Below are 23,282 nucleotides of genomic sequence, written 5' to 3' on the forward strand. Positions count from 1 at the left end.
AATGGTCACAGGGATAGCACTAACAAAACATGTTTAAAGTCCAGAGACTAAGCTATGGAAAAGCCAAAATTAGGCTAATAAAAATGGGTGTTTGAGAACTGTTAATAGAACAGTTTTCTGTTAGAAAATATTTCACTACTTGGTAAACAAATAGATAAAATACATAAGCTATCCCACATTAATTCTGTCCAAACATTCCATAACATGTTATTGAAACATTTCACTTTGATTTCAATAAGTACTTTAGTTCGCCTGTATTTTGATTTTTACATGGAAGTGTATCTTGTGACAGAATGAAACAGTCAAAACGGTGATTGAAATTAATCCCTTAAATCCTGGTGAAATAGGACTGAATTCTGTTTCAGTATTTTTCAAATAAAACCAGTTATTTGGAAGCTGCATGTCCAGTATTCTTAATAAAATTAAACTACTTCGCATAACTAAAAGTGTCTGAAAGTTTGCGTTCTCGCAATAAAATGCAATTTCAACAACCATCATTTGCATTCTGTGTGCAGGATTTCGCTCCCAACTATGCTTTAATTTAAACAGAATATATGGATTTAAATCAAAACAGGCAGACTCAGAAATATGCTGGATATTACTAAAAGATATAGCTCATTGCATTGGGTTTTTTCTTTTTTACCATCAACCATAGAAAGCTTTATTCCAAGCCTGATCACACTTTCAGTTACAAAACACGTGGCAAAAAATAACAGTTAGCACGCAAGATCTGCCATATTTCTACTTGCCTCTCACACTGGATTTTCCACATTGAGGGATGGAGAATAAACCTTTCCCATTTTTAACATAATGAATATACCTAATGGTAGCAAATAAAGGTTTTTATTATTTTTAATTTCATTTCACAAATCTTTTACTCTCCCCAAGCCACCATTTTTTAGTGCAACAATCCAGCACAGTGCTAGTTGCTGAGGTATACATGGTTAAATTAATTTTACCTTCAACCGAAACCGCAATGTTTTCCCTCCCGCCTTTTTTTTCTCCTGTTTTAAAGGTAATGAAAGCCGTATATTCACCATTTTACATTTCTAAAAATAATCCCATTCTAGAGTAAAGAATGGTTTTGTGATAGGCTGCAAAAAGCAATAGCCTTATCTTTTATCACCCATAGAACTCCTGCTGTACTTTTTTTTTCTTAAAATATATTTTGTGCAAAATTAAGTTCTGTGTAGGTCTGTACCATAATTTGGAAAAAACTGTGTATAAAATGTACTTAATTTTTAAAAACAATCCCAACATCAAACAACAGAGAAAGAAGAAACAGATCAGATGCAGCTGAAGTTTTCACATGAGAAACTAAATATAGTATGTTCTTAAAGCTCCAGTAATACATTCTTTCAAAAACCAGAATGCACTTTGGTCATTATTAAATGTTAGTACAGAGGCAAATAAAATACAAAATGCTTGTTTGTGTTGCTTTATATATAAAAATATTTTTATACCACATAAGTTTAAGATACATTACTTCAAATCTTTCAAGATTCTGAAGATTAGCAAACATAGTGCAATGTCCAGACACTCGTCACCTAATTACTTGTCATTTTTCAATATGAAGCCACTATTTTAGAAACATAAAATGTAAGAATACTTGTGTCTGGTGATAGTAATCCTCCCAAAATAATTTGTAGATGGAAAGTTTGTTCCAGGTAACTTAATTCTGCATGGGTGAACATCTATTTTTGTCACACTGAAGAACCACGAGTCAATACGACTGGTCCATGTGGGAGGCAGGGACAGAAGGCAGCGGGAGAGGTGGGAAACCCAAGCCTGGGAAACCCCAGGGAATGACCCCTGCTGGGGAGGAATGGGAGGAAAGGAGATTATTTGAAGACACAAATCTGCTGAATACCAGGCTTCATGAGCTCTGCTGCTCACTAGAGGAACTTGTTCTCTGTGTTTAACTGCTCTTAAACTTCAATGTGGTATGAATGGCATATACTATAGTGTACAAGAGGAGAGCATCTATCTACCTTATGCTCAGTCATTCATAGTATTCCTTTCACCAGTAAATCTTTCGCTTGTTTAAATATTCAACATATAATATATACTGCTCCATAGTTCACCATAATATATTCCAATCAATATACATTTATATGTATATATATAAAGTTTCTCATTAAAAGTAACAATAAAAAGTGCACATCTTGAGCATGCACAGTCAGAGCTGCGCAGAACAGCCCAGTATTTCAAATAAATACAATATTTAATTTTATCAAAATATCATACAGCATGGTAACCATTTACAATTATTGCTCTAATAAAAGTGTTATCAAAGAGCACTTGTTGACTTGTTATATAATACCTTATTAATATCCCAGGATATTTAAACTGCAGCCTATATGAGTTTAGATCCTGGAATTACTCAAAATATCCAAAATTCCCACTTGCTTCTAATAGCAATATAAAGTAATTCTGCTACCTGTCATACTGTATTGTCAGTACTTTATTTTTTGTATGTTTCACTTTTCTATTGCGACCAAACATCTACTGATGTTATGCTGTCCTCATAAATGATTGGTGCAAATTAAATATTCTAAGCAATTTTACCACAGTATCAAAAATCAAATTACTTCCATATAGCCTTAGTGTAACTAAAGATGTTCAGCATTGGCTTCAGCTTTAACAACAGAAAATAATTTAGTGTAATCAATTTCCAGGACTTGGAGTTTTCAGACACAGTTTTTGACCCTTGCCAAATCTGACCCTTTCCAAAACTAAACAAATAAGTTTGAAAATAAAATATAAAATGTCAACTAAAATGAACATAAAACAGTGAGAAGATGAAATAAATACAAAGATTGCACAAGACAGATGTAAACACTTCAATTTTCCAAACGACATCCTTGAAGAGGTTGTAGCATCTGAAATACAGATTCAGTGGCTGCTTTGAGGCAGTTTTGTCAATCAATGAGCTTTTCTGTAACACTGTGTTATCTCATCTTCTTTATATGTTGTCAAGATTTGATCTTCCAGAGCTGGAAAAGTTAGAGCAGTAAATCAACATTATTTCTCATCTCATCTTTCTGTTTACCAGAACTGCAATACCACCACATTTTTTTTTCTTATTGCATTTGCTGCATATAATACACAAAATAAATTTTACATTTGTTTACTTCTAATAGGAAAAAAATGGGTAGATGTAAGCAAATTCAATGGCCAACTAAGGGCTTTGTGCTACAAGCTTGTGGAAACTAACATGCCTCATAACCTGAATCTTGAAATAGTTTCCAGAGTTTGTAGTTCAGAGGGAGCCAGAGAGTAGGACCTAACAAGATAGTCCTTCAGCCATGACGAAATGACACTGTGTAAGATTGGTCACAGTAATACTTTATCTACTGTAATACTTTACTGCAGTGTAAGACAAGGATAGCATGCATCTTTCTGCATCCCTTAAAGAGTGAGGAATTCAAGAGCAAAATCAGATCTGGGATATGAAGAAAAGTTACATAAGGTCTTGTACTTATGTGTACGAATGTCTCTGTATTTATGTCTAAGAATTCTTGATAATTATGTGTCCTAAATGAAGTCAGAAAGTCACAAAAAGGCAAAAAAATGTTAAAAGGGCTGCTTGGACAAATACATCATTACTTTTCTCATATAGCTTAAACTTCCTGACCATTTTCAAACAAAAATATGTTCTAGTTAATACAGTTCAGAATTCATTAGGCTACAATGTATGATCCATCTATCATAACATTCTGAACGCCATGGTGAAAAAAAGGATGCTTATCAAGTAGTTACCTTTAGATTAAATCCAAGCAAGTCACTGATGACACCAGATACAGCTGACAGGATGACAACTTGGGTGATATTATAAAGCAGTGGATTCATTGTAAGCCCATATAACCTAAAGGGACTGTCCAGTTCCTAGTAATGTAAAACAACACCACCGTTAAAAAGCAAAAATTACACAAACGGGTTTTTGTTCACATATGTATTGAGTGATATTAGATAGTTTAGGAAGTCTTCAAGTCACAGTAGAGTAAAACATTCTCCTATTCTTCTGCATATAAAAAACAAAATGCAAGAAAATACCCATCACATTAACGGACTGTTGACTGATGGTGTCTAAATAACCCTTCAAAAAACTGGAGGCTACCCATCTACCAATTTGCTCATGAAGCCAGGAAGATAGAGAGCTACTTTTCCCGGCACCAAGGTGCCATCATTTTAGAATTCCTTATAATTTTCTAGAAATCACCTTCAGTGTTAAAAGAGCTGATATACAACAGAATCAGAAAAACCAAGAAAACAAAGATTTTCCAGTGACAGAAGACTACCTATTATGAAAAATGAACAAAAATGTCTTTCCTCTCCTTTTCCCTTAATTTTGAGAATAATTACTGGTGAACATAGCCAGAAAAGGAAGATAAAGGAAAAAAATATCAATAACCATTTAACTGCCAATATTTTACTTTTTTATTGGAAGGATCAAAAGCTCAGCCAAAATTTATCTGCAACAAAACTTGAACAAAGAGGCACTATTTCACCAGTTTTCAATTACTGGTGTGTGAATAAAGACACCCAAACTTTTCTGGCCTAGAAATATGTCAAATAAAGGAAGAAAAAAACAGTTTTAAAATATAATAGTGGATTATATAAAGTATAACAACTATCACTGCTTTGGACATTTATATTTTCTATCTTTAAAAATTCATCTTCATTCCTCTCCTGCATTACATTCTGGGGCTCAAACAAGGCCTTCTAAACCCTTTTTTAATAAAGATGTTCAGAGCTCTGACTCTTTTTCAAAAGAGGTGAAATAAGAATGAGCAACCTATTCATTTAGATGTAACGTGGTACAAAACTCTGCTGCAAATACAAAAGATAAAAAAAAGATTTGATTCTGAGAAATGCAGCAGAGAAATTATTTAAGGAAAAAGTTTTTAGATTTTGGAATCGTCTTACTAGTTTGGGGACTAAGAAAATAGTAAGAATATTCAACATAATATAGTCTTCAATAAAAGCTTAAGGATCAAAAACATCCAAAACCAAATTAAAAAAAACAACTCCATTTAGCTACTGGGCATGAAATACATAATTGCGTTGATCACTGACAACCATGAACTCATTTAAAGCTCATACTAGGTGGCTTGGAAATCCCATCTCACTTTTGGACACAGTCTCACAGTATCTAAGTGATGGCCTGGGTCTAACATTTGTGCCACAAAAGCCAAGTGCGCTGTTGGAAAGGCCATGTCAGTTGATACGTTTCTGGACAGAGTAAAACATGAACATGAGAAAAGTATGAAAAAGACTGAAGTGAATCAGATCCAAGGGGTGATCAGCATCCTGCCACTAACAGCAGCTACTTCTCACCCTACCTACATTCTCACAGCACACAAACATTTCAACTCATGAGATACTCTGAATCTCTTGTGTTTTGTCTAGTCTAGTTGTCCATGCTCTACTTGAATCCAGATAACCTTTCTGCATTCAGTGTCCTTTGACCAACAGTTGCACAAGTCTGCTACCTGATGCACAGAGAATACTTCCTTTTGTTTGTTCCAAAACCAGGTCCCAAAAGCTTTGTGGTCCCTTATTCTTATACCAAGAGATACAGTCAATAACTGACTTAGCCAGGCTCTCCATATTGCTGTACTGTAACTCTCAACTTAAGTTGTTGCTTTGTCAGCTTTGAGTCCTTGCTGACTCAGTCAGTCCTCTCGTGGAAAGCGCTGCATACTTTTTTTTTGCGATAAGGGGACCACACACACTGTTAAAGGTGCGTGGATGGGGAGAATTACTCAGCTGACTAGAAGAAATACTCCACCGTCCCAGCTACTAGCTGGCTAGATTAAATGGAGTTTAAGCTTCATTTTAAGAACTGCTCCTTGGCACGCGGGAATCAAAGGGGTAAGGGACCAAAATTCAGTGTGTGGTAGAATGAGGCAGCAAGGTCTTAAAGCACCACTATATGCAAGAAACCTCAACTGTTTCTCTTAATAGGCTTGAATTTTCCTGACTGCAGAGGAAAGGTATAATGGCATTGAAAGATATAGTTCAGGTTTACTGTATGATAACCCAGCCATTCCCTCTACTGATGGGGATCTCTGCACATGGAATCAGTATCAGTTTTGCTATACCCAAACACGGAGGGAGGGGTGTGTTGATTGAAGGAAATTTATCTGAGGGGGAGGAAAACACATTTACATTTGCCAGTCATTCCTGGGGAACTGTTCTACATGACCACTCTATCTTGGACTAAATGAAGTTGATCTCTCCCTGAAGGAGAGATCAAAACACTGTTGCTACCTTACTTCTGAACCCAAGAATAACAAAACGGCAGCATCTCTAAGAACTTTACCATAACAGCAAATATATAATAAGATCCAAATGCTGAAAGCTGAAGCTAGACTGATTTTAAAATAGTTTACACAACTGCAGAAGTGATTAAGAACTAAAACACCATGCCAAGAGAAGTGGGGAGGTGAGTCATTAATTTGTTTTTTGTAGTGTCAAGACTGGCTTCCTCTTTTAAATGCCACTTTAGTCAATTTTAAGTTTTATACTGTTAATTTTAGTGTAAAAACACATAAGGAACACTAGATCTATTTAATTTTATTTGTTCATAAAAGCCAAACCTAAAATAAAAAAGTTTTTCAAGTGTTAAATTTATCACTCTTATTTGGCATTCAGGAAACCCTTAAGTAAATTTTGGATTAGAGAAATGTTTAGTCTGAAGGACAACGAGACATTTCTGGAGCAACAACTAAGCTTCCAGACAACTGAAAGAACAAAACTTGTTTTCCCAAACAAAAGCTTGTTTCCCAAATTATGACAGATCTGTGAGTTTGAAAGAACAGAACTCCTCAGCAAATGCAATTTAGAATCAATTGTGTCTTCCCAAGACCCTCAACCACTGCTTTGTCAATAATAACAGTAACAAGTTTAAAAAAAAAAAGCCCTTAGCATGTCCATGCTCTAGCTCCAGATGAGAGAAAGCAAGATGACTTTTCCTCTGCAGAATTCTAGAAACTGGAGGTAATGAGAAAAAATTCATGTTCTCTCACCATGAAGAAACATCTTCTACCCTCCAAATATAGTTAGTGGGCAAACATGATAATATTGCATAAGCAAAAAACTTTTCTACTCATCAGCAAAATTCCATGAAAAAAAAAATAATCTGCCAAATAGTTCAAGGGCAAAGCTAACAAATATTTGAATTACATTAAATGAAATCCGTACCTTTAATTCACTTATAAATGGGCCTATGTAACAATTGCTTTCTGTCTTCCAAAAAAGATTCTTCTATGACAGTAAGTAAAGAATACATCAAGTATAATCCAGTTTTAATTTGAAATGCTAACCACTGACAGTTTTTAAGAGGAATTCTTCTTCTGGAAGAATACAAATCCTCCAGCAGTTTATTACTAGAAACAGATATCGACGCTCAAAACAGACAACAAAATTGCATCACTTATTTCCCAAGCATTCATCATCCTGTCCATCCCAAAGTACCTTCTCTCACATTGCTCATATACTGTTAAAGAATCAAACTCGCTGTATAGAATAATAATTTGTAATCCACAATGATAGCAACATAATAGACCGTAGTATATGAACAAGTAGCATCGCTGTGAAAGAGTTACATAGCAGATTTAAATGAGAGCATACCATACTGCCTGCAGAAGTAGCACAAGCGACTCATTAAGCAATCTATTCTACTTCTTAGTTATATATAATACGGTAATACTATTTTAATTCTTACCTTTAATAACTTAGTAGCAAGTTTTAAAACATTGTTCACTAGTGTCAGTTCCTCCTTCTTATTAGGCTTTTTCTCCATTTTCAAGTACAAGTTTATCTGATTAAAAAAAAATACAAATATCAGAACTTATTCAGAATTTAAAGGAATTAATTAGGAAATACTTAATAATACAATGAAGGGATTACTCAGCAGCTGTATGATAGAACAGCAATGACATGTCTGCAAGCAAGCAAAATTTTTTTTTTTTAAGAACAAACACTGGCTCAGTACCACAAGAAAATACAGTGGTTTATGATATAACAAAATATATTTGACACTATTATAGCAACAACTTTACAGTTTAGTGTAATCTACAAATTAGGCAAGAAAAAACACTAGATATGTAAGGTTTGCATATTTTTTTTCCTCCTTCAATAATTGCCTGAGGTTTGTCAATTCCATTTCCAGGTTTTTATACTAGTACGCAGACCTTAAAATGCTTAAAATCCCCCCAAAGTTATTGAATAGACCGAAATGCCAAAACATAATTCTGCTGAAGTGTAATTTCTTTTAAAAGATTTTAGTATAACTGAGTACTTCATGAGCACCTTGAGTGCAGGAAAAATAAATAAATAATAATAAAAAAATATCAATCTTTCCAGTGCCCTGAAATATTTGAAAAATTACTAAACTCTTCATTGCTGTAGAAGAACAGCACATTGATCATCTAAACACTTCTGTGATTCAGACTTTTTTAGGTGATTGTTTTGAGAAAGTTTAGTTACGAGTACAAATTAGCTCTCTTTTGGCCTTCTAGCAATTTTGAAACATCAGCTTTCATTCTCAAATGACCTATCTTTGATACCCAAGACCAGGCAAAGCTTAGTTTTTCTTTCTTATTGCATAACAAAAGCAAATCAAAGGAAAAGATCTTGAAAGCTGTGAACTTTATTTTAGGATGACTACCTTCAACAAAATAAAAAATGAACAATTTACCAATACGCTGAGGTAGTCCTTCAGATGACAGAGACTCTTACCAAGCTACAGAAGCAAAGTTGCAAAAAGGAAGTGATGGTATATGATGCTATGATATATTTAACCACCTTGTTGCAAGGTGGTTATTGAAATAAGGGCCACAGATATCTAAACAAAGTAACTGAATATTATCGGACCTCACTAAAAAGGTCACTGTAAGTCTCCTATACAAGTTAAAAATCAAAAACTATGCCTAATATATTCCAAGGCATATTAAGCTCCTGAACTACATATTTCATTTTAAAGTACATTATGCTTTTAGAGGCAAAGAGATTCCAGTCTTTAAATATAATACTACCGATTTCAAATATAAACAGGAACAAACTAAGAATAAAGGCTCTGTTTAGCAACTCTGAAAAAATGGTAGGTAATAAACCCTAGAAGGTTCAAATCTCTTTTAACAGTTACTATGATTTCATTAATTTATGAAAAAAAATCAACATTCAATAACAAAACTTTTAATCAGGAGGGAAGTTTGAATGTGTATATGTATAGCCATCTACCATAACTATTCTGAGACTTGAAACTGGCAAGAGGACAACTTTGATCCGACCATATGTCATATTTTACTCAACAAGGAACCACTGAGGCACTTTATTTACAAGACCAATTAAAACACTTTCAGAAGGACTTGAAAAATTACAGGCAAACAGCATACAGTCAAAAAATACCTTGATGTAAAATGATTGATCTGTTAAGTTTCCCATCATGACTCTTAATCATGAAATTCATAGGTTGAATATAAAGCACACAGAAGTGGCTGAAACTTTGCTGACAGAAAGTAGCATTTGCAATTTCATCATATCCATGAAGCATTTACATTTAATTTGGGGGTTGAGGCTTGTTTGTCCTTTTGGGGTTTTTGTTGCAGTTTTTTGCTTGTTTATTTTAAAGCTTCATTCTCTTTTTAGTAAGCCTAGTAACACTAATGTGTGATTTTCAAGGCCACCACTGCAGACGTGCTTTTTTAGATCAAATGAGTGTCAGTCAATTGTCTGGGCTTGACCTCTCATGAAAGGCCAAAATGTCAGACTTTCATGAGTCCGTGTGAAGAACACTGTAAATATGCTGTGGTATCTAGCTAGTATGTGAAACCAGTCCAAAATGAGTTCTACTCAGGGTGACGTGTATCCTTTTTATTTTCTGAGAAACAATTGTGAATTCTATTTTGGTTTTCATTTCATAAAGCTCTCAGGCGTTCTGGAGGAAAATTACTTACAACAGGATAAGCTGCATCCAATATAAATCTAAGTGTTTGATGACATAACACTTTCTGATTATTTTTTTTTTCCTCCAAAGTTTTGGGGACGTAGAAAGCGTGCTTCTTTCAATGTCCATGCTGGCTTAAAATGTTCAAACACTGATTCTCATAAAGAGCATAGCATAGAAGCATATGAAAGCAAAACAAAGGCTTGAAATTCTTTGCCTCTGTCTTGCTCTGCTCTCTGCTTTTTTTTTTCCAATACTTACCCCAAACATTTCCTTCTGTTTTCATTCCAGAAACAGAGGACATAAACTTCACTGGGACATCAGGCTATTCGTACTCCGAGGATCAACAGAACAATGCAAACCTCTCCAGGCTCAGGAACTCTGAGAGGTTTCACACTGGTGCAAAACATGGCATTCAGTACAAGACAAACAGGCAGTCTGTCTTCTCAGAGTCTAGCCTCATCATCTTTAGTAAAGACAGAATGAATTCTCATTAAGCAAAATATGTAAGCAGTCATTTATACCATCTGTCATAAGCTTTACATCCTGACTTTGGGAGACTCAGTTTGGAAGATTTTATTCTCCAACTTGAACACATTTCCTATAGGAAACCTGTGAAGATTTCTTGAACTGCCTATGTGCCTTGTCCTGAATGCTGTGTTTTGCACCAGTGTAAAACCTCTCCAAGCAGAAAGAGGTTGGTTCTTACCTAACACTAACTGAATATGCTCAGAAAACTACCAGCAGTGCCAGGCAGAGCAGAGAAGGAAGTTTGCAGTACAAATGCTGACTAGAACATTCCTGAGAAGAAAAGTACGTAGACCCAAAGCCAACCTTGACAGATGACTGAAAGAAAAAGTTTCCAAGGAGTCTAGAGGAGACTATATGTAACCCACACAACCCAACAGTCAAAGTTATTGGGCTGGAAACAGTGACCCACTTTGTAGAGGGTAAGGTTGTTTTCAAATCTTACACTCTCCCATCCAAAACTTTGAGAGTTTGGGTTTCTTTTTCCTATTTAAAAGCTACTTTTTATGTTTGTGTTCTGTTAGGTCTCAAATTATATCAAATGACATATACTGGTATCTCTAAGCCCACTCACTTAAAGAGAAATTGGGATATGGCCATCTCTGTTTAAAAGTTTTATGGAACACAAAGTCACACACTTCTCACAGAAATTGAACTTCAGGTTGTAAAGTGTTGTTTCACTACACCATAATTAACTCCCTAATCCAGGCTATTTTAATACGTCGAAATTACACACCTGGAGACCTACGAGATGAACAACTTGTTTAGATATAAAAGTACAGGTCTATACAAATTCTCACCTGCTCAGTAAGTAATATTGAGGTATTGCTGTACTTTTTACTGGTTTCAGATCCAAGAGTAACAAATCTTAAGAGAAAAAGAGTTAGTGAAATGCACCAAATTACAAGTTCCCAATTGTAGTGACAATCAAGGAAGATCTCATGCATGTGAAGCAGCTGAAAACAAAAGAGGAAAAAAAAATTAATTCAAAGTAGTAATTACATTTCAACATAAGAAAATAATTACATATCTCCCAAGTCCAATAAAAATTTCCTAGTAATAAGTATATGGATTGTTAAAAGATTTTTGAATCATAATTTAAAATCAACATTGTGTCAAAGATATGAGGTTTCATAAAAGATACGTTCCAAAAGGCTCAATCAGAATTTAGACACATCTTTTTTTTCGTATCCCTAAAGCAAGAGAAAAAAACCATACACTCTAAGAAAATTTTAAACTCATGTCCAAACTTGCAAAAACACTATATGGGATAAAAAACAAAATATACCCTCAAATATATTGAATTATATAGAAAATTGAATCCAAGCAGAGTTACTGCTAAATTATATTCTTATTAAAATATTTACAGTTAGCTACCAGGAAAACACATTAGCGTTAACTAGGGAAGAAAGTGGGGGGAAAAAAATACAACCAGAAGACATTCAGAAGCTTCCTCGTATTCTGAAACAGAAGCTCAAGGAAAAATCTTAAGCAGTAAAAATTCTTTAAACATAGATTTGCTTAGTAAATGATATTCCACTAGAGGGCAGGCTAATATAGCCAACAATCTCGTTTCATCAACAAAGGTCAATCTCAACTGTCTTTGCAAAAATGTGTTTTGATGCAAAATGTTGGGGGGGGGGAGCAGCTGTCTTCTAAAATGCACAATGGAAAATGAAAGAGGAGACAGATTTTAAAAATAATAGTAATATCGTGTTAGGAATTATGCTATCAGTAAGTTTCTTTAGCTCTTAGAGAGCAATATTCTAAAATAGATAAAATTAACAATACAAAAATGGAGCTTAATCTTATGAAAAGCTGTAACAGCTGTTACTGAATTTTCACTGTGGTCTTTTAACCTAATAGGAATCACCATGCAAAAGGCACTCAAAATTATTTTAAAAACTATTTATGTCATGGCTGTTACTATACAAGGAAGATTTCCTCACCTGTGCACAACAGATAAACACAACTGAGATAGTCAGTAGGAAGGCAGATGAAACTATTACATCAACTGAGCGTTGAGGACCTCGACGCTGAAAATAAAGGATATACATATATGTGAAAACCTACCCAATCAGTGTTGATATTTAGCATATCCAGTTAGATTCACACCTTGAACCTATGTTTCATCATGGCTTGCAATCTGACAATCTAAGTTCCAAACACCATATTAGATTCTAATAATATCACTACATTTGAATACTCCTAAAGGCATGGGAGATTAAATCAGATGCAAGCATTTAAAGATAACTATGAGAAAAGAAAATGTTCACCACTTCTTCAGTCAACTCCTTCATGATGTGAAGAAACTTTCATTTAGGCAGCATTCCCTGACATAACAAATTCAATACGGCACTCAGCTTTAACCCCAAGAATGAAACCAGTGCTAAAAAAAGATTTTTGGACATCAGATCACCACAGGATATCAAGATATAATTTCACATGATTGGTACTTTCCATTACTTGCATCTTTTTGACACACAAAAATTGTAGCTGTAAATCACTGTCCCACTGAGGTAGGTGCAATAACACAATTCTCTCCCCCGGTACAAGGCAGAAAAACTGGGAAAAAAACACACTTGTCTTGAAAGGTGCAAACTCACTGTTTTCAACCATTTTTTTCTTGCTTACTGGTACAATGAAATGTTTCTACCCACTGAGCCTTTTCCTTGGTTTTTTTTTTTTTTAAGAATTAAACATCCTGTGCTGCATTGAAACATGTACAAGTTATGACAGACATTTATTTCTCAATTTTGTTCTCCAGACATGCTACTAATTGTATAAACATGAGAAGAATGGGAGATGTACATATGCAAGATATAACCTTGGAACTTGGAGAAAGAGATAGAAAGAAAGAATTTTTTTTCAGTAAAAAAAAGTATAAGTGCAAATTACTACTGCAGGTATGCATGCACTACTTCTATACTGAGCCAGACTGTTTTGCCTCTGCAAGACTTAACATGTGTGTATACCCCAGCTCACATCTTCATAGGTGGACAGATATATACACAGGTAATATGCAAGTGTATTTTGGACAAATACTATGCCAGTATATGCCAGCAGCACCACTGGAAGAAGGCAAGCTTGCTCCTTAGCTGCTTGTCTCCATTCCTTTCCCTGTGCTAGCACAGGCATTACAGAGCTGCCCAGTGAACCAAGTAAAGCAATGATGGAGGTGAAAATTACTGTTCCCGACTGGTTATTTTTCAGCTGGGTCAGTTCCCTATGCACCTACCTCTGACCACTGTTTGATTGCTTTTTTCTTAGCCACATAATTATACAAATGTTTCTGGTAGCATAAGAAAAGATAGAATATATAGATGTGGTTTTGAGGAAAGAAGGCAAGACACTCTCTCCACAACAATGCTATCATATACAGTCTTTAAAGCATCAAAACTACATTCTATTGTCCGAGTGATGTTATCCTCCTCTCCTCCCACCCAGCAACATGTTACAGACTACAAAGAAAAAGATACAAGTCTCTCAAATGTAAAGTTTAACAGGTACCACTTTTTTACAACCTCTCCAACAGATACTTCCGTAACACAAGGGGTGTTGTAAATTAATTGCCTCAATTCCTCTTAAAATGATGTATCTTTCAAATTTAAGATTGTGCTTTATATTAAAAAATTCACTTGCTTATAGTTCCTGCTTTCCACACTCTGCAGTCTCCACACCATAACTTCTCCATATTTTCATAATCCTTTACCTACTTCTAAAAACTATTGATAGCAGATTTCATCTAACGTTCTTAATTACTGTTGGAAAGCAGCATAGGCTCAAATAAGGGGATTACCACCACTAGCAAGTGCTTGTCAGTTGCCGTGCTCCAAAAAAATGGTTCTACAGAAACCAAATAGGGAAAAGCCTAGCTTCATCTGAGTTGAATTACCTAATGCAGAGAGAAAAATGGAAAAAAACTTGGGGGGGACAAACAATCAACCCTGAGTTAGATAACATAGATCCCTTCACAAAGAATGACCAAAATGCTCTAGCTTGAAAAGATCATTAGAGAGATATAAGGAGATTACTCAAATATGAGCTGAACATAAAATAGAGGGATCAGAATGTCTTACACGTAATATTTGGGTGTAATTTCTAGCTTCACCTGCCACATATACATTCACAGCACAAATATGCATATAACAGTCTTGCTTCATAAATTCCTTCTGTGTTAATGATACTAGTTGGTGGGAATCTTACAATAAGGTATTGTCTGGATTATACTACAAGTGGTCATTTTTATCCAACATATTCACCCGAGAGACTTTTCTGCTAGCATTAATAAGACAAAACTCCAACTCTGAACACACTCACACTTTACTCCAAGGTAAAGACTATACATTTACTTTCTCACACTCTGGCTGCTGGCAGACACTGCTGGCCCAAAGTTACTAAAATGAAATGTATGGGGCACGTGCACCAATAGGGGTAAGTGCATAGGAAGAAAAATTCAAACTAGAATACCAACCTTCCATTAACGGTATGAAATACTTTATATACAGTGGTAGCAAAAATCTACATTATTTTACCTTTAGATAGGACCTGAGAGAAAGCCACATTTTTATATTCTGTACTTTCTTCAATCGGAAGTGAGGAACCTCCGATTTTCTTGCCCTTCTGGCAGATGTTAGATGACCAAAAAGTTTGGCAAAAAGCAGCCTCTGCAGAGAAGAAAAAAAAATTACTTTAACTGTTAACTGATTTTCAAGGGCACTAAAAAGAAAATGGAGAAGAGGCTTTAATTAATATGTCAAAGTAACATACAATGTATCAGTGTAAATTAAAATACATTAATATAATGCAGAAATAAGAATAGAATGTTACTAAAAAGAGAAGATACACTAAAAAGTTTTAAAAGTCTTCCTAATGATAAACGAAATTTAGCTACACTTTTAGTTCCTTTCTTCAAATTTCAGACAACAGATCTGCTATGCTCTTAAAATTTAGGAGAAAAATCAAACCTGCCAGTCATTTGCATTAGAGAGTGCCTGTATCACAGAAGTTCCTTCCAAGAGAAATGATTATTAGAAACAGGTTAATTCTGTTCTACTGTGTTAAATCACATATTTGGGCTACAATTTGAGAAAAGAAAGTATAAACATTTTTCTTTTGTGGACCAGTAGGTATCTCTACTCTACAGCTAGTAAGGGATATTGATACTCGCTTAGAAGTTTAAATTGCAATAACAAGAAATAAATTAATAGATGTATTATTACTTCAGATAGCAGCTCTCACGGTCTCCAGCTGTGGGACTGATCTACGAGCAAAGCAAGCAGAGCTCTTGACTAGGGTCTGGACTGAACTGTTTTGAATTAAACTGAAGGTTTTGAATGAAACACACTGGTAGAACAGACTGGAAATTTATAGAGTTTTTTTATTGAAACTCCTTCTCCTTGGGGAAGACTGAGACAAACTGGGACATGAACATGACTAAGAGCTGGATTAATGCACTGAGACAGAAATCTGAAATAAAGGATTAAAAGGTTTTCCCTCAAAAATGTTCTCCAGGAAATAAGGTCTAGCTACAGAGACTTCAGCCCATTGCAACTGAGTCATCTCCCAAACTGTAAGCCCACTGAAATATTTGTCATCACTGATCTATGAATCACAGTGCGCTGAAGAAAACAAGTTTAAAATATCCACAAAGTCAAAAAACCGCAAACATTAAACCTTGTTTTGCTTTTGATGAAGCCTCTTGGATTGCTGTTCTTACCTGTTTGTATGTCCTCTCTGCTACACATAGCAGAAAAAAGAAAATCCACACTAGAGACACACGGACCACAAAACTTATAATAACCATTGAGAGAACAAGAATGTCTCCATTTGATCCAAATGCAGTCATACAAAGTTCAGTAGCAGAATGTGCAGCCAGTTGTTCCAAATCTTTAGCTTGGGAAAGTCGAAAGACGAATGGCATTAAACCCAAGATTAAAGATATGACATTTCCAAAAATTTGATAACCAATTCCTGGTATATAGCTGTTCACCTAAAAACAAAAGAAAACAAGGTATATTTTTAACTTTGGAATTTACTTTGGAATTAATTTGGAATTTCCATAACTAAATTTTTAATGTTACTGCCTTACTACCACAAAGAACACTTTATAACCTGGTAAGTTATATGGAACCATCAACCAAGCATCTTCACAGTTTACTATTAAGAAAAAGGAAGCCCTCAAAGAGCACTTAATGCACAGGAACCAAATATGTCAAATGATTTTAGAACCCAACAACATAACATTGCAGTTAAAAGACTCCAGTGCATATTCTTATATTAAAAATTCATTCAACACTGAATTAGCAAAGTGTACCAGTCAGGCTGTGCTGCTTACATCCTGTATGATGCTCCTATTTATGTTTTAGCTTTAGGTTGTACGTTTTTTAAAGGAATCAAAGGACTGGAGTTCTTTTGTGCTGGCTTTCGCTTTGTTACGTTTACTTCTGCTGTGGATTGCACCCAAAACTGCATCGTCTCCGAGTCAGGTACAGAGATCTGAACTAAATTTGTGAATACACTGCTTTTTAACAAGCTGGAGATGGTAAGTATCAACTTGTCAGAATCAGTGATAGTTTTATTAAGCTATGCTAGGATCTTATGTTCAAGTCTACAAAATGGCTACATTGTCTATATTGAAAAAGAGTATGACATCAATTAAATACTTTTCCCACTGTTTCCTAAAAAGCAGTACTAGGAAAAAGAAGGGAAGACCAACGAGACATCCCACTCCTCTTAGATGTTTGCTTCCTAAAGAGGAAAGCTTTCTTTTCCAATCTTAATTTTAGTATCCAAATACCCAGATTTGTATATTCCTAACCCAACATATTAGTTGTCCATCAGAATCAAAGAGATAAATAAGAATATTCACAGCATATAACACTTTGAAACAATAAAACAGAGGTTAGCAAGCACCTAACAATGCAAACACATTTTATCGTGTCAACCCTTAAGATTTGGTATCTATTATCTGTTAGTAGTAAATCAGAGTGATGTAAGCTGTGGAACAATAACAGATACTTGTCAGTAACAGACACTTAAAAAAAAATAAAATAAAAAACCCAACATAAACCAAGCTTATTTTTGGTAGTGCTTAGACTTCCAAATAGAGTATTTGCATAAAGTAAAAAGAATACTCACTCTGTTCATTATCATACCACTGATTTCAAGCACAGACATATCTGCTTTCTTGCAGTCATTACCCTCCCATACAATTGCACTTATTTTTTCTAGTCCTGGATTCAAACTGTGGATCCAAGGTAAATGACTCTGGGGAAGGCAAAGAATATATTCCATGAGAGAGAAAAATCTATTGTTGTGTCACTATGCCTTTGTCAGCAGTACTCTGGCCAAAAAAAAACACTTTAGACTGACACAAATATTGTTATATAGCATTTACTTCTACTGTATGTTACTGTATGTTAAACACATTCCTCAACATCACCCACTTCTTTTCCAAGAAATAGCTGTGAGTACAGAGATCTCTCCTTCCCCATACTTCATTTTCTAATAGTGTTGAGTTACTGTGGTTGAGGATTAATTGGCTTCTATTTTGCTCAAACATGTCAAAGAGAGAGGTATGAAAACAAAGGTCTATTTGTAAGCCAACTTTAATTTTGCCACATGTTTAATGGAATATTTTATTTCTCTGATTATTGTTTTTTCCCCTAACATTCTGAAAAGTACTTTTCTCAGGTTAAGCCTAAGGCCAACATTTTTTTTTTATTTGCTTTTAATGATATTTGTGTACTTACAATCCTTGTTATGGATAAAGGCCCCCCTATGCTAACTGTATCTGGCAAGACTCAGAGAAAGTGGTAGAACTCTAATCAATACATGCCACTCCAAGAGCCAAACAATCCCAGCCTAACATACTGAATGCACTTATGGCTGAGGAACCTTTATGCTAAACAGAGAGCCAAGTGAGAACTGAAGAATCTGGAAAAATATTGAGGCAACAAGTTCTGCTGTGGTCATTTCTTGAATTTCCTCAGCCCTGTCTCACTCCTTTCTCATTCGGGTGATTAAAATTGCTCTCAACTCTGCCTGGACACCTACCTAGCACTATGTCCATCAAACTACTGGAAGTGGTGGTGCTGGAAGGAGGGCAGGGAGAGAGGCATGATATTATTTTTTAAATTTAATTTATTATTGATTAAAAGTAAAGCTTTTTATTTTGTAACTTGCTTTATCAGTATTCATCTGAAATCTTTGTATTCTGCTAAGTACTCAATCTTCTCCCCCTTTTTTTTTTTTCCATTGGATGAAAAAGTTTGGTTTATATTACTAAAACAAGGCAAAGGCAAATATTAGTTGCAAGACTTCTTTAATCACAGATTTCCAAGGTCTCCCTCTAGAGGGAGCATCAACACCAGAAGCTGAAACTAAAAAATCCACAATCTACAATCAAACAGAAAAACACTCAACTGCAGAAAAACAAAGTCAATCCATATATTGCAATTCAACTCCCTATTGTAAGGCTTCCGGTTTAGTATTTATATGGAACGTAAGCAAGAAGAACTAAAAATAAACCAAAAAAGCAAAGACTGAATGAAATGTAAACTCCTATCTCTTTGGGGGTTTGGAGGGGGGGCAGGGGGTTAAAAATCAACCAATACATAATTTTCAATTCTGGCTATGGGTGAAAAGCCTGTCATTTGAAATTCTTTTCCTTAGCTAGCATTAACACCACCTCTTGCATGGCATTCCTTAGTACTGATGATGCACTACCAACGCATATGACATGTTTACCCAGAAGAATGTTTCACATTCTCTCCATTTCTTTACTTAAGTGGTTCAAATCAGCAATGCAATTTAAAGATAAGACTTGTATTACAAATATAACTGGCACTGTGACATCTGAATGGATTTTATCAAATGAAGAATAATGCTTGATTGCTAATGACCAAGTATTAAAAATGGATTCTGTCCAACATGAACCCAAGGCAGGCTGCAACTGAAGTGTTGTCCAACAAACCCTAAATTTTTCAGAAATGACTGCCTATATGTTGCTACAGAATAGCATTAAAGAAGGGAAATTAAATTATTAGCTTTAAGGTAAAACTAGAAATACTACATCTAAATAGAATTTAGACATGTAATACATATGTAACATCATATATATACATTGCATATACATATCGAAAATATTAGATACTATGTATGTTATCTTTGTTTGCTTTCTCATATATACATTTATATATAAGCAAACAGAAAGATGCCTGATACGTGCTCACAAAAGAAGTAATTCTACTAGAAGAAAAAAACAACCAAATAAAAACAACCCCCAAAACACAACACCGCCCCCCCTCTCCCCAAACCATCTACCACAGAGGAAACTTAAATCAATCAGTACATGTTCTGAACTAGAGCTAAGATTCAAACACTCAAATATTCTGTAGGCTACTTCAGTATATTGTCGTATCCTCTTCATTTGACAAATTAATGACTGAATAGCAGAAATCAAATTTTCCTTGGTTTAATCCTATCAGATCACTCTGGCTTTGTTACTTCCATTTAATATAGGGTTCTTTCTCCCAGGCCTCCTGACATTGATAAAGCTGATAGCACTGAACTTGTGTGTTGTGTAAAAAAAAAAAAATATCAAAATTGGTGGATACCAACCTGATGAAATGGGTCATCTCTGTATTCTTTCTTCACACACGGATTCACTTGAGGGCTTTCTACATCTGTCTCACTGGTACAGGAAGAGTGGCACTCTGCACAGTGTAAGAGGTCCTCCCACAGCACGTCTTCGGTTTCTGATTCTGGCCTTGCACTCTCAGAATCTTGTCTGGAGCTTGAACACCGAGAACTGCAACTAGTACCCGATTTAGGTGTATCCTGAAATTAAAATACGCGTTGGAATTAACGCAGCTTTTTTATTCTACACTGTTTCCTGACAGAACAGTCAAAGTTCAAATTAGTGAATCCACATTTATCTGTTTTTTATGTTACATTCCATCATCTTTCTTATCAGAAACAATTACAAGTTTATTGAAGGACTGTCTAAGAGGTTGCACATTTTTAGATGCTGTACAAGCAAGCAACAGTCCATGGTCTCTGCTTTGTTAGGGAGGGGGTCACATAATGAAGAATCAAATCATATTAACTATTAAAGGAAATAATTAGTTTACAGATTTTTAGAACTCATCAATTTAGACTTTAACAGCAATTATCAAGCCACAGACTCCAGCTATGTCTCAAACTTCTGATTTTATAAGCTATAAATTAAGCCTCTTTCAAAACACTTTACAGCTGCATTATTTTAGTGAAAACGTGAAAGACAGGTGAGGCTGAGAAAAGCATCATTCACAAAGTATTTTAATTTAATTTAACATTTTGATCTTCTGCCTCTAGTTGTTTGAGCTGAAGTACTTTAGCTACTTATTAACTTCCCCACACAGTAAGGAATTCTTTCTCTAGAAAGGGCAAAGCCCTGGAGGAAGAAGGGACAGATATTTCTAGTCAACCAAGACCTGAGGCACTCAAATAGCCTTTCAAGCAAGCAGTGTGGACACAGTTTAACTAGTTTTAGAAGCAGGCTTGATATGTTCCAGAAGTACATTTCTAAATGTAATAATAGAGGAATTGACTCTCAAAGTCCCCTACAGATCACATACCCCCATTGTTACTCTAGCATATCTTCTCAAAGACAGAGTGAGCTTGTTTGAACAGTTATGCATCAGGTGTATAGAGGAAAAATAAGCAAGAGTATACATAGCTAATGATAGGTATACATGTAATCTACATAGTCATACATAAAATTTGTATTATTTTAAACAAACTGTACTTGAGAAACAAGCATGCCTTATGTTCAACTTTTACCTGTATCTTAGATAAAAAAATCAAAATATTAAGTTTGCGACATTCAAATCTCCCCATGCATACATACAAAACAATCTAATGTTGCCTTCAGAACAAGAATGCAGAGCTTTAAACTACTTTCTACCGTAAACAGAATCCATTTCCTGCAAGACAGGTAAGTAATCTTAAAAGCAGTATCATCCTACTCATCGCTGTCCTCTGGCAATTTCCATTCCCTCTTTACACAAAATTTATTTCTTTCTACTAGTTTGAGAATATAAACAATTTTTTACACTGAAAAAAATAATCAGTGTTTCAGCAGACCTACTAATTTAATATTTTTAACACATTACTATCTGAAGAAATGTTCTTTGTTCTTCCTGCAAATCATGCATCATGTATTTTACGTAAGCAATTTTGTAAAGAAATATGTAGAAAAAATTTGGTCTGAACTCTTTCCCTTTCTTTTACAAAATGAGGGATAATATCCGTGCAGAAGGAGTCTGAACTATTTTTTTTCCTTAAAAAAAAAAAATATATACACATATATAATTTATAGAAGGCAGTCACTACTGGGTGCCATTGAGTCCTGAAGTTAATAAAATAAGAACATTAAAAAAGCTTGTTCAAACAACAATTAAGTTGACAAGTAAACATGAAGATAAAAGCAAATGTAGGACAAAAGTAGAGAGTATATCCACTGACTTCACTAATTTTTATTTTTTTTTAATACAAAGAAAGCTTTCACAGATTTGAAAACTATTGTTTCATTTCCTTTGTAATCATGTGGGGGAGGAGAGTTGGTAAGAACAAAGAAAGGCTTCCTCTTTCATGGCATCAGTCAGATAAGTAAATGGGGAACAAGTGTAAAATATTACTGCCAAAGCTACACACAGAGCAAATGTAGTCTCTTCACTTTCTGAAGATATCTACACAGTCTTTTGCAAGCTCTGAAGCACTCTATGCAGGAGAAAATATATTTAAGCTGGAAAAAAAAAAATGACTGTGATCATGTCCTTCTGCTTCCTCTTGTCAAGCATTACCAGCTGCACAAGTACACAGTCAAGAGACATCTTCTGTAATATAAAACAAACAGTTCCAAGTATCGACCTCTTCAGTTATCCTGAACCAAACATGCATAAGGCATTAAACACTCAAATCAATTAGCCTTCTGGATCTTTTTAAACAAAGTCTGTAAGAAATAAATGAAAGACTAGAAGAGAAGATTATCTAATAATGTTTTTATGCATAGCATCGACTTCAAGGCTTTGCAATTGTTATCAGAGAAAGCAATATCTGAACCCTTCTAAGGAGATGCTTCTCATATCGACTAGAAAGCTTACTCATGAGGCTCTTCCTATTAAACCCATCTAAGTGGACTTTTATCAGAGCTGAAATTACTCTTTACACTCTTTTCTCATAGTACCACTGACAAAATGGCAATAGAGCCTTTAAAAAAAATAACGTTCCATACATCTGTTAAGTTAAACACCATTAGCAAAAGAGAGCATAATCTCTTTAAAGTTATAAATAAATAAAAACAAGATAACATATCCCTTTCTCTTTCAATGTCTGAGTCCTTACGATTAAGGACTCTGTTAATACGGAATCTATGAATTCCCCTCTTCTAAGCTATGATGTCATCAAGACTCTTAAAATTCCAGTATTTTTATGCATTAGCAATTTTGTCGAGATTTCATGACAATATTTTAAAGGATTGTTTCAATAAACATGAGGGAATGAAAACTCAGAGGTGGAGTCAATGAGACTTCTCCACAAGAAGGTTAGTGAATCCAAAATACTAACTGAATGGAAAGGAACAGCAGTATTAGCATGATGAAAATTTGCATGTTGTCAATTACTACTATTTCTGTAACACATCAAGTTTCCAGAGGAGATAACTGGTGTCAAAAGACAGCAACAGAGCTGGCCATAACCTGCTGCAAGATCTACAGAATATATTTTAGGCTCCTTATAACAAATTGAAAAATAG

The 23,282-nt window shown here is 34.8% G+C and overlaps 1 protein-coding gene across 5 annotated transcripts in view; it reads right to left on the reverse strand.

The window, feature by feature from the left end:
- Window positions 1-255: 255 nt before the first annotated feature.
- The window catches only part of PHTF2 (putative homeodomain transcription factor 2), a 71,865-nt gene continuing 48,838 nt past the window's right edge, over window positions 256-23,282 (reverse strand). For 3 of the 5 annotated variants that reach the window (XM_049814041.1, XM_049814038.1, XM_049814039.1), the window contains 9 exons: window positions 20,108-20,326; window positions 17,624-17,752; window positions 16,203-16,475; window positions 15,019-15,150; window positions 12,433-12,519; window positions 11,284-11,439; window positions 7,733-7,828; window positions 3,763-3,888; window positions 256-2,996 (listed from right to left, as the gene is read on the reverse strand). In XM_049814041.1, coding sequence (XP_049669998.1) covers window positions 2,976-2,996; window positions 3,763-3,888; window positions 7,733-7,828; window positions 11,284-11,439; window positions 12,433-12,519; window positions 15,019-15,150; window positions 16,203-16,475; window positions 17,624-17,752; window positions 20,108-20,326 — 1,239 coding nt within the window. In that variant the 3' untranslated portion in view covers window positions 256-2,975. Of the gene's footprint in view, window positions 2,997-3,762; window positions 3,889-7,732; window positions 7,829-10,306; window positions 10,422-11,283; window positions 11,440-12,432; window positions 12,520-15,018; window positions 15,151-16,202; window positions 16,476-17,623; window positions 17,753-20,107; window positions 20,327-23,282 lie in introns of those variants that run through there. The other 2 variants (XM_049814040.1, XM_049814042.1) reach the window with 2 other exon arrangements.

Source organism: Accipiter gentilis, chromosome 11 (assembly GCF_929443795.1).
Source record: "Accipiter gentilis chromosome 11, bAccGen1.1, whole genome shotgun sequence".
In the NCBI taxonomy this organism is placed as follows: domain Eukaryota; kingdom Metazoa; phylum Chordata; class Aves; order Accipitriformes; family Accipitridae; genus Astur; species Astur gentilis.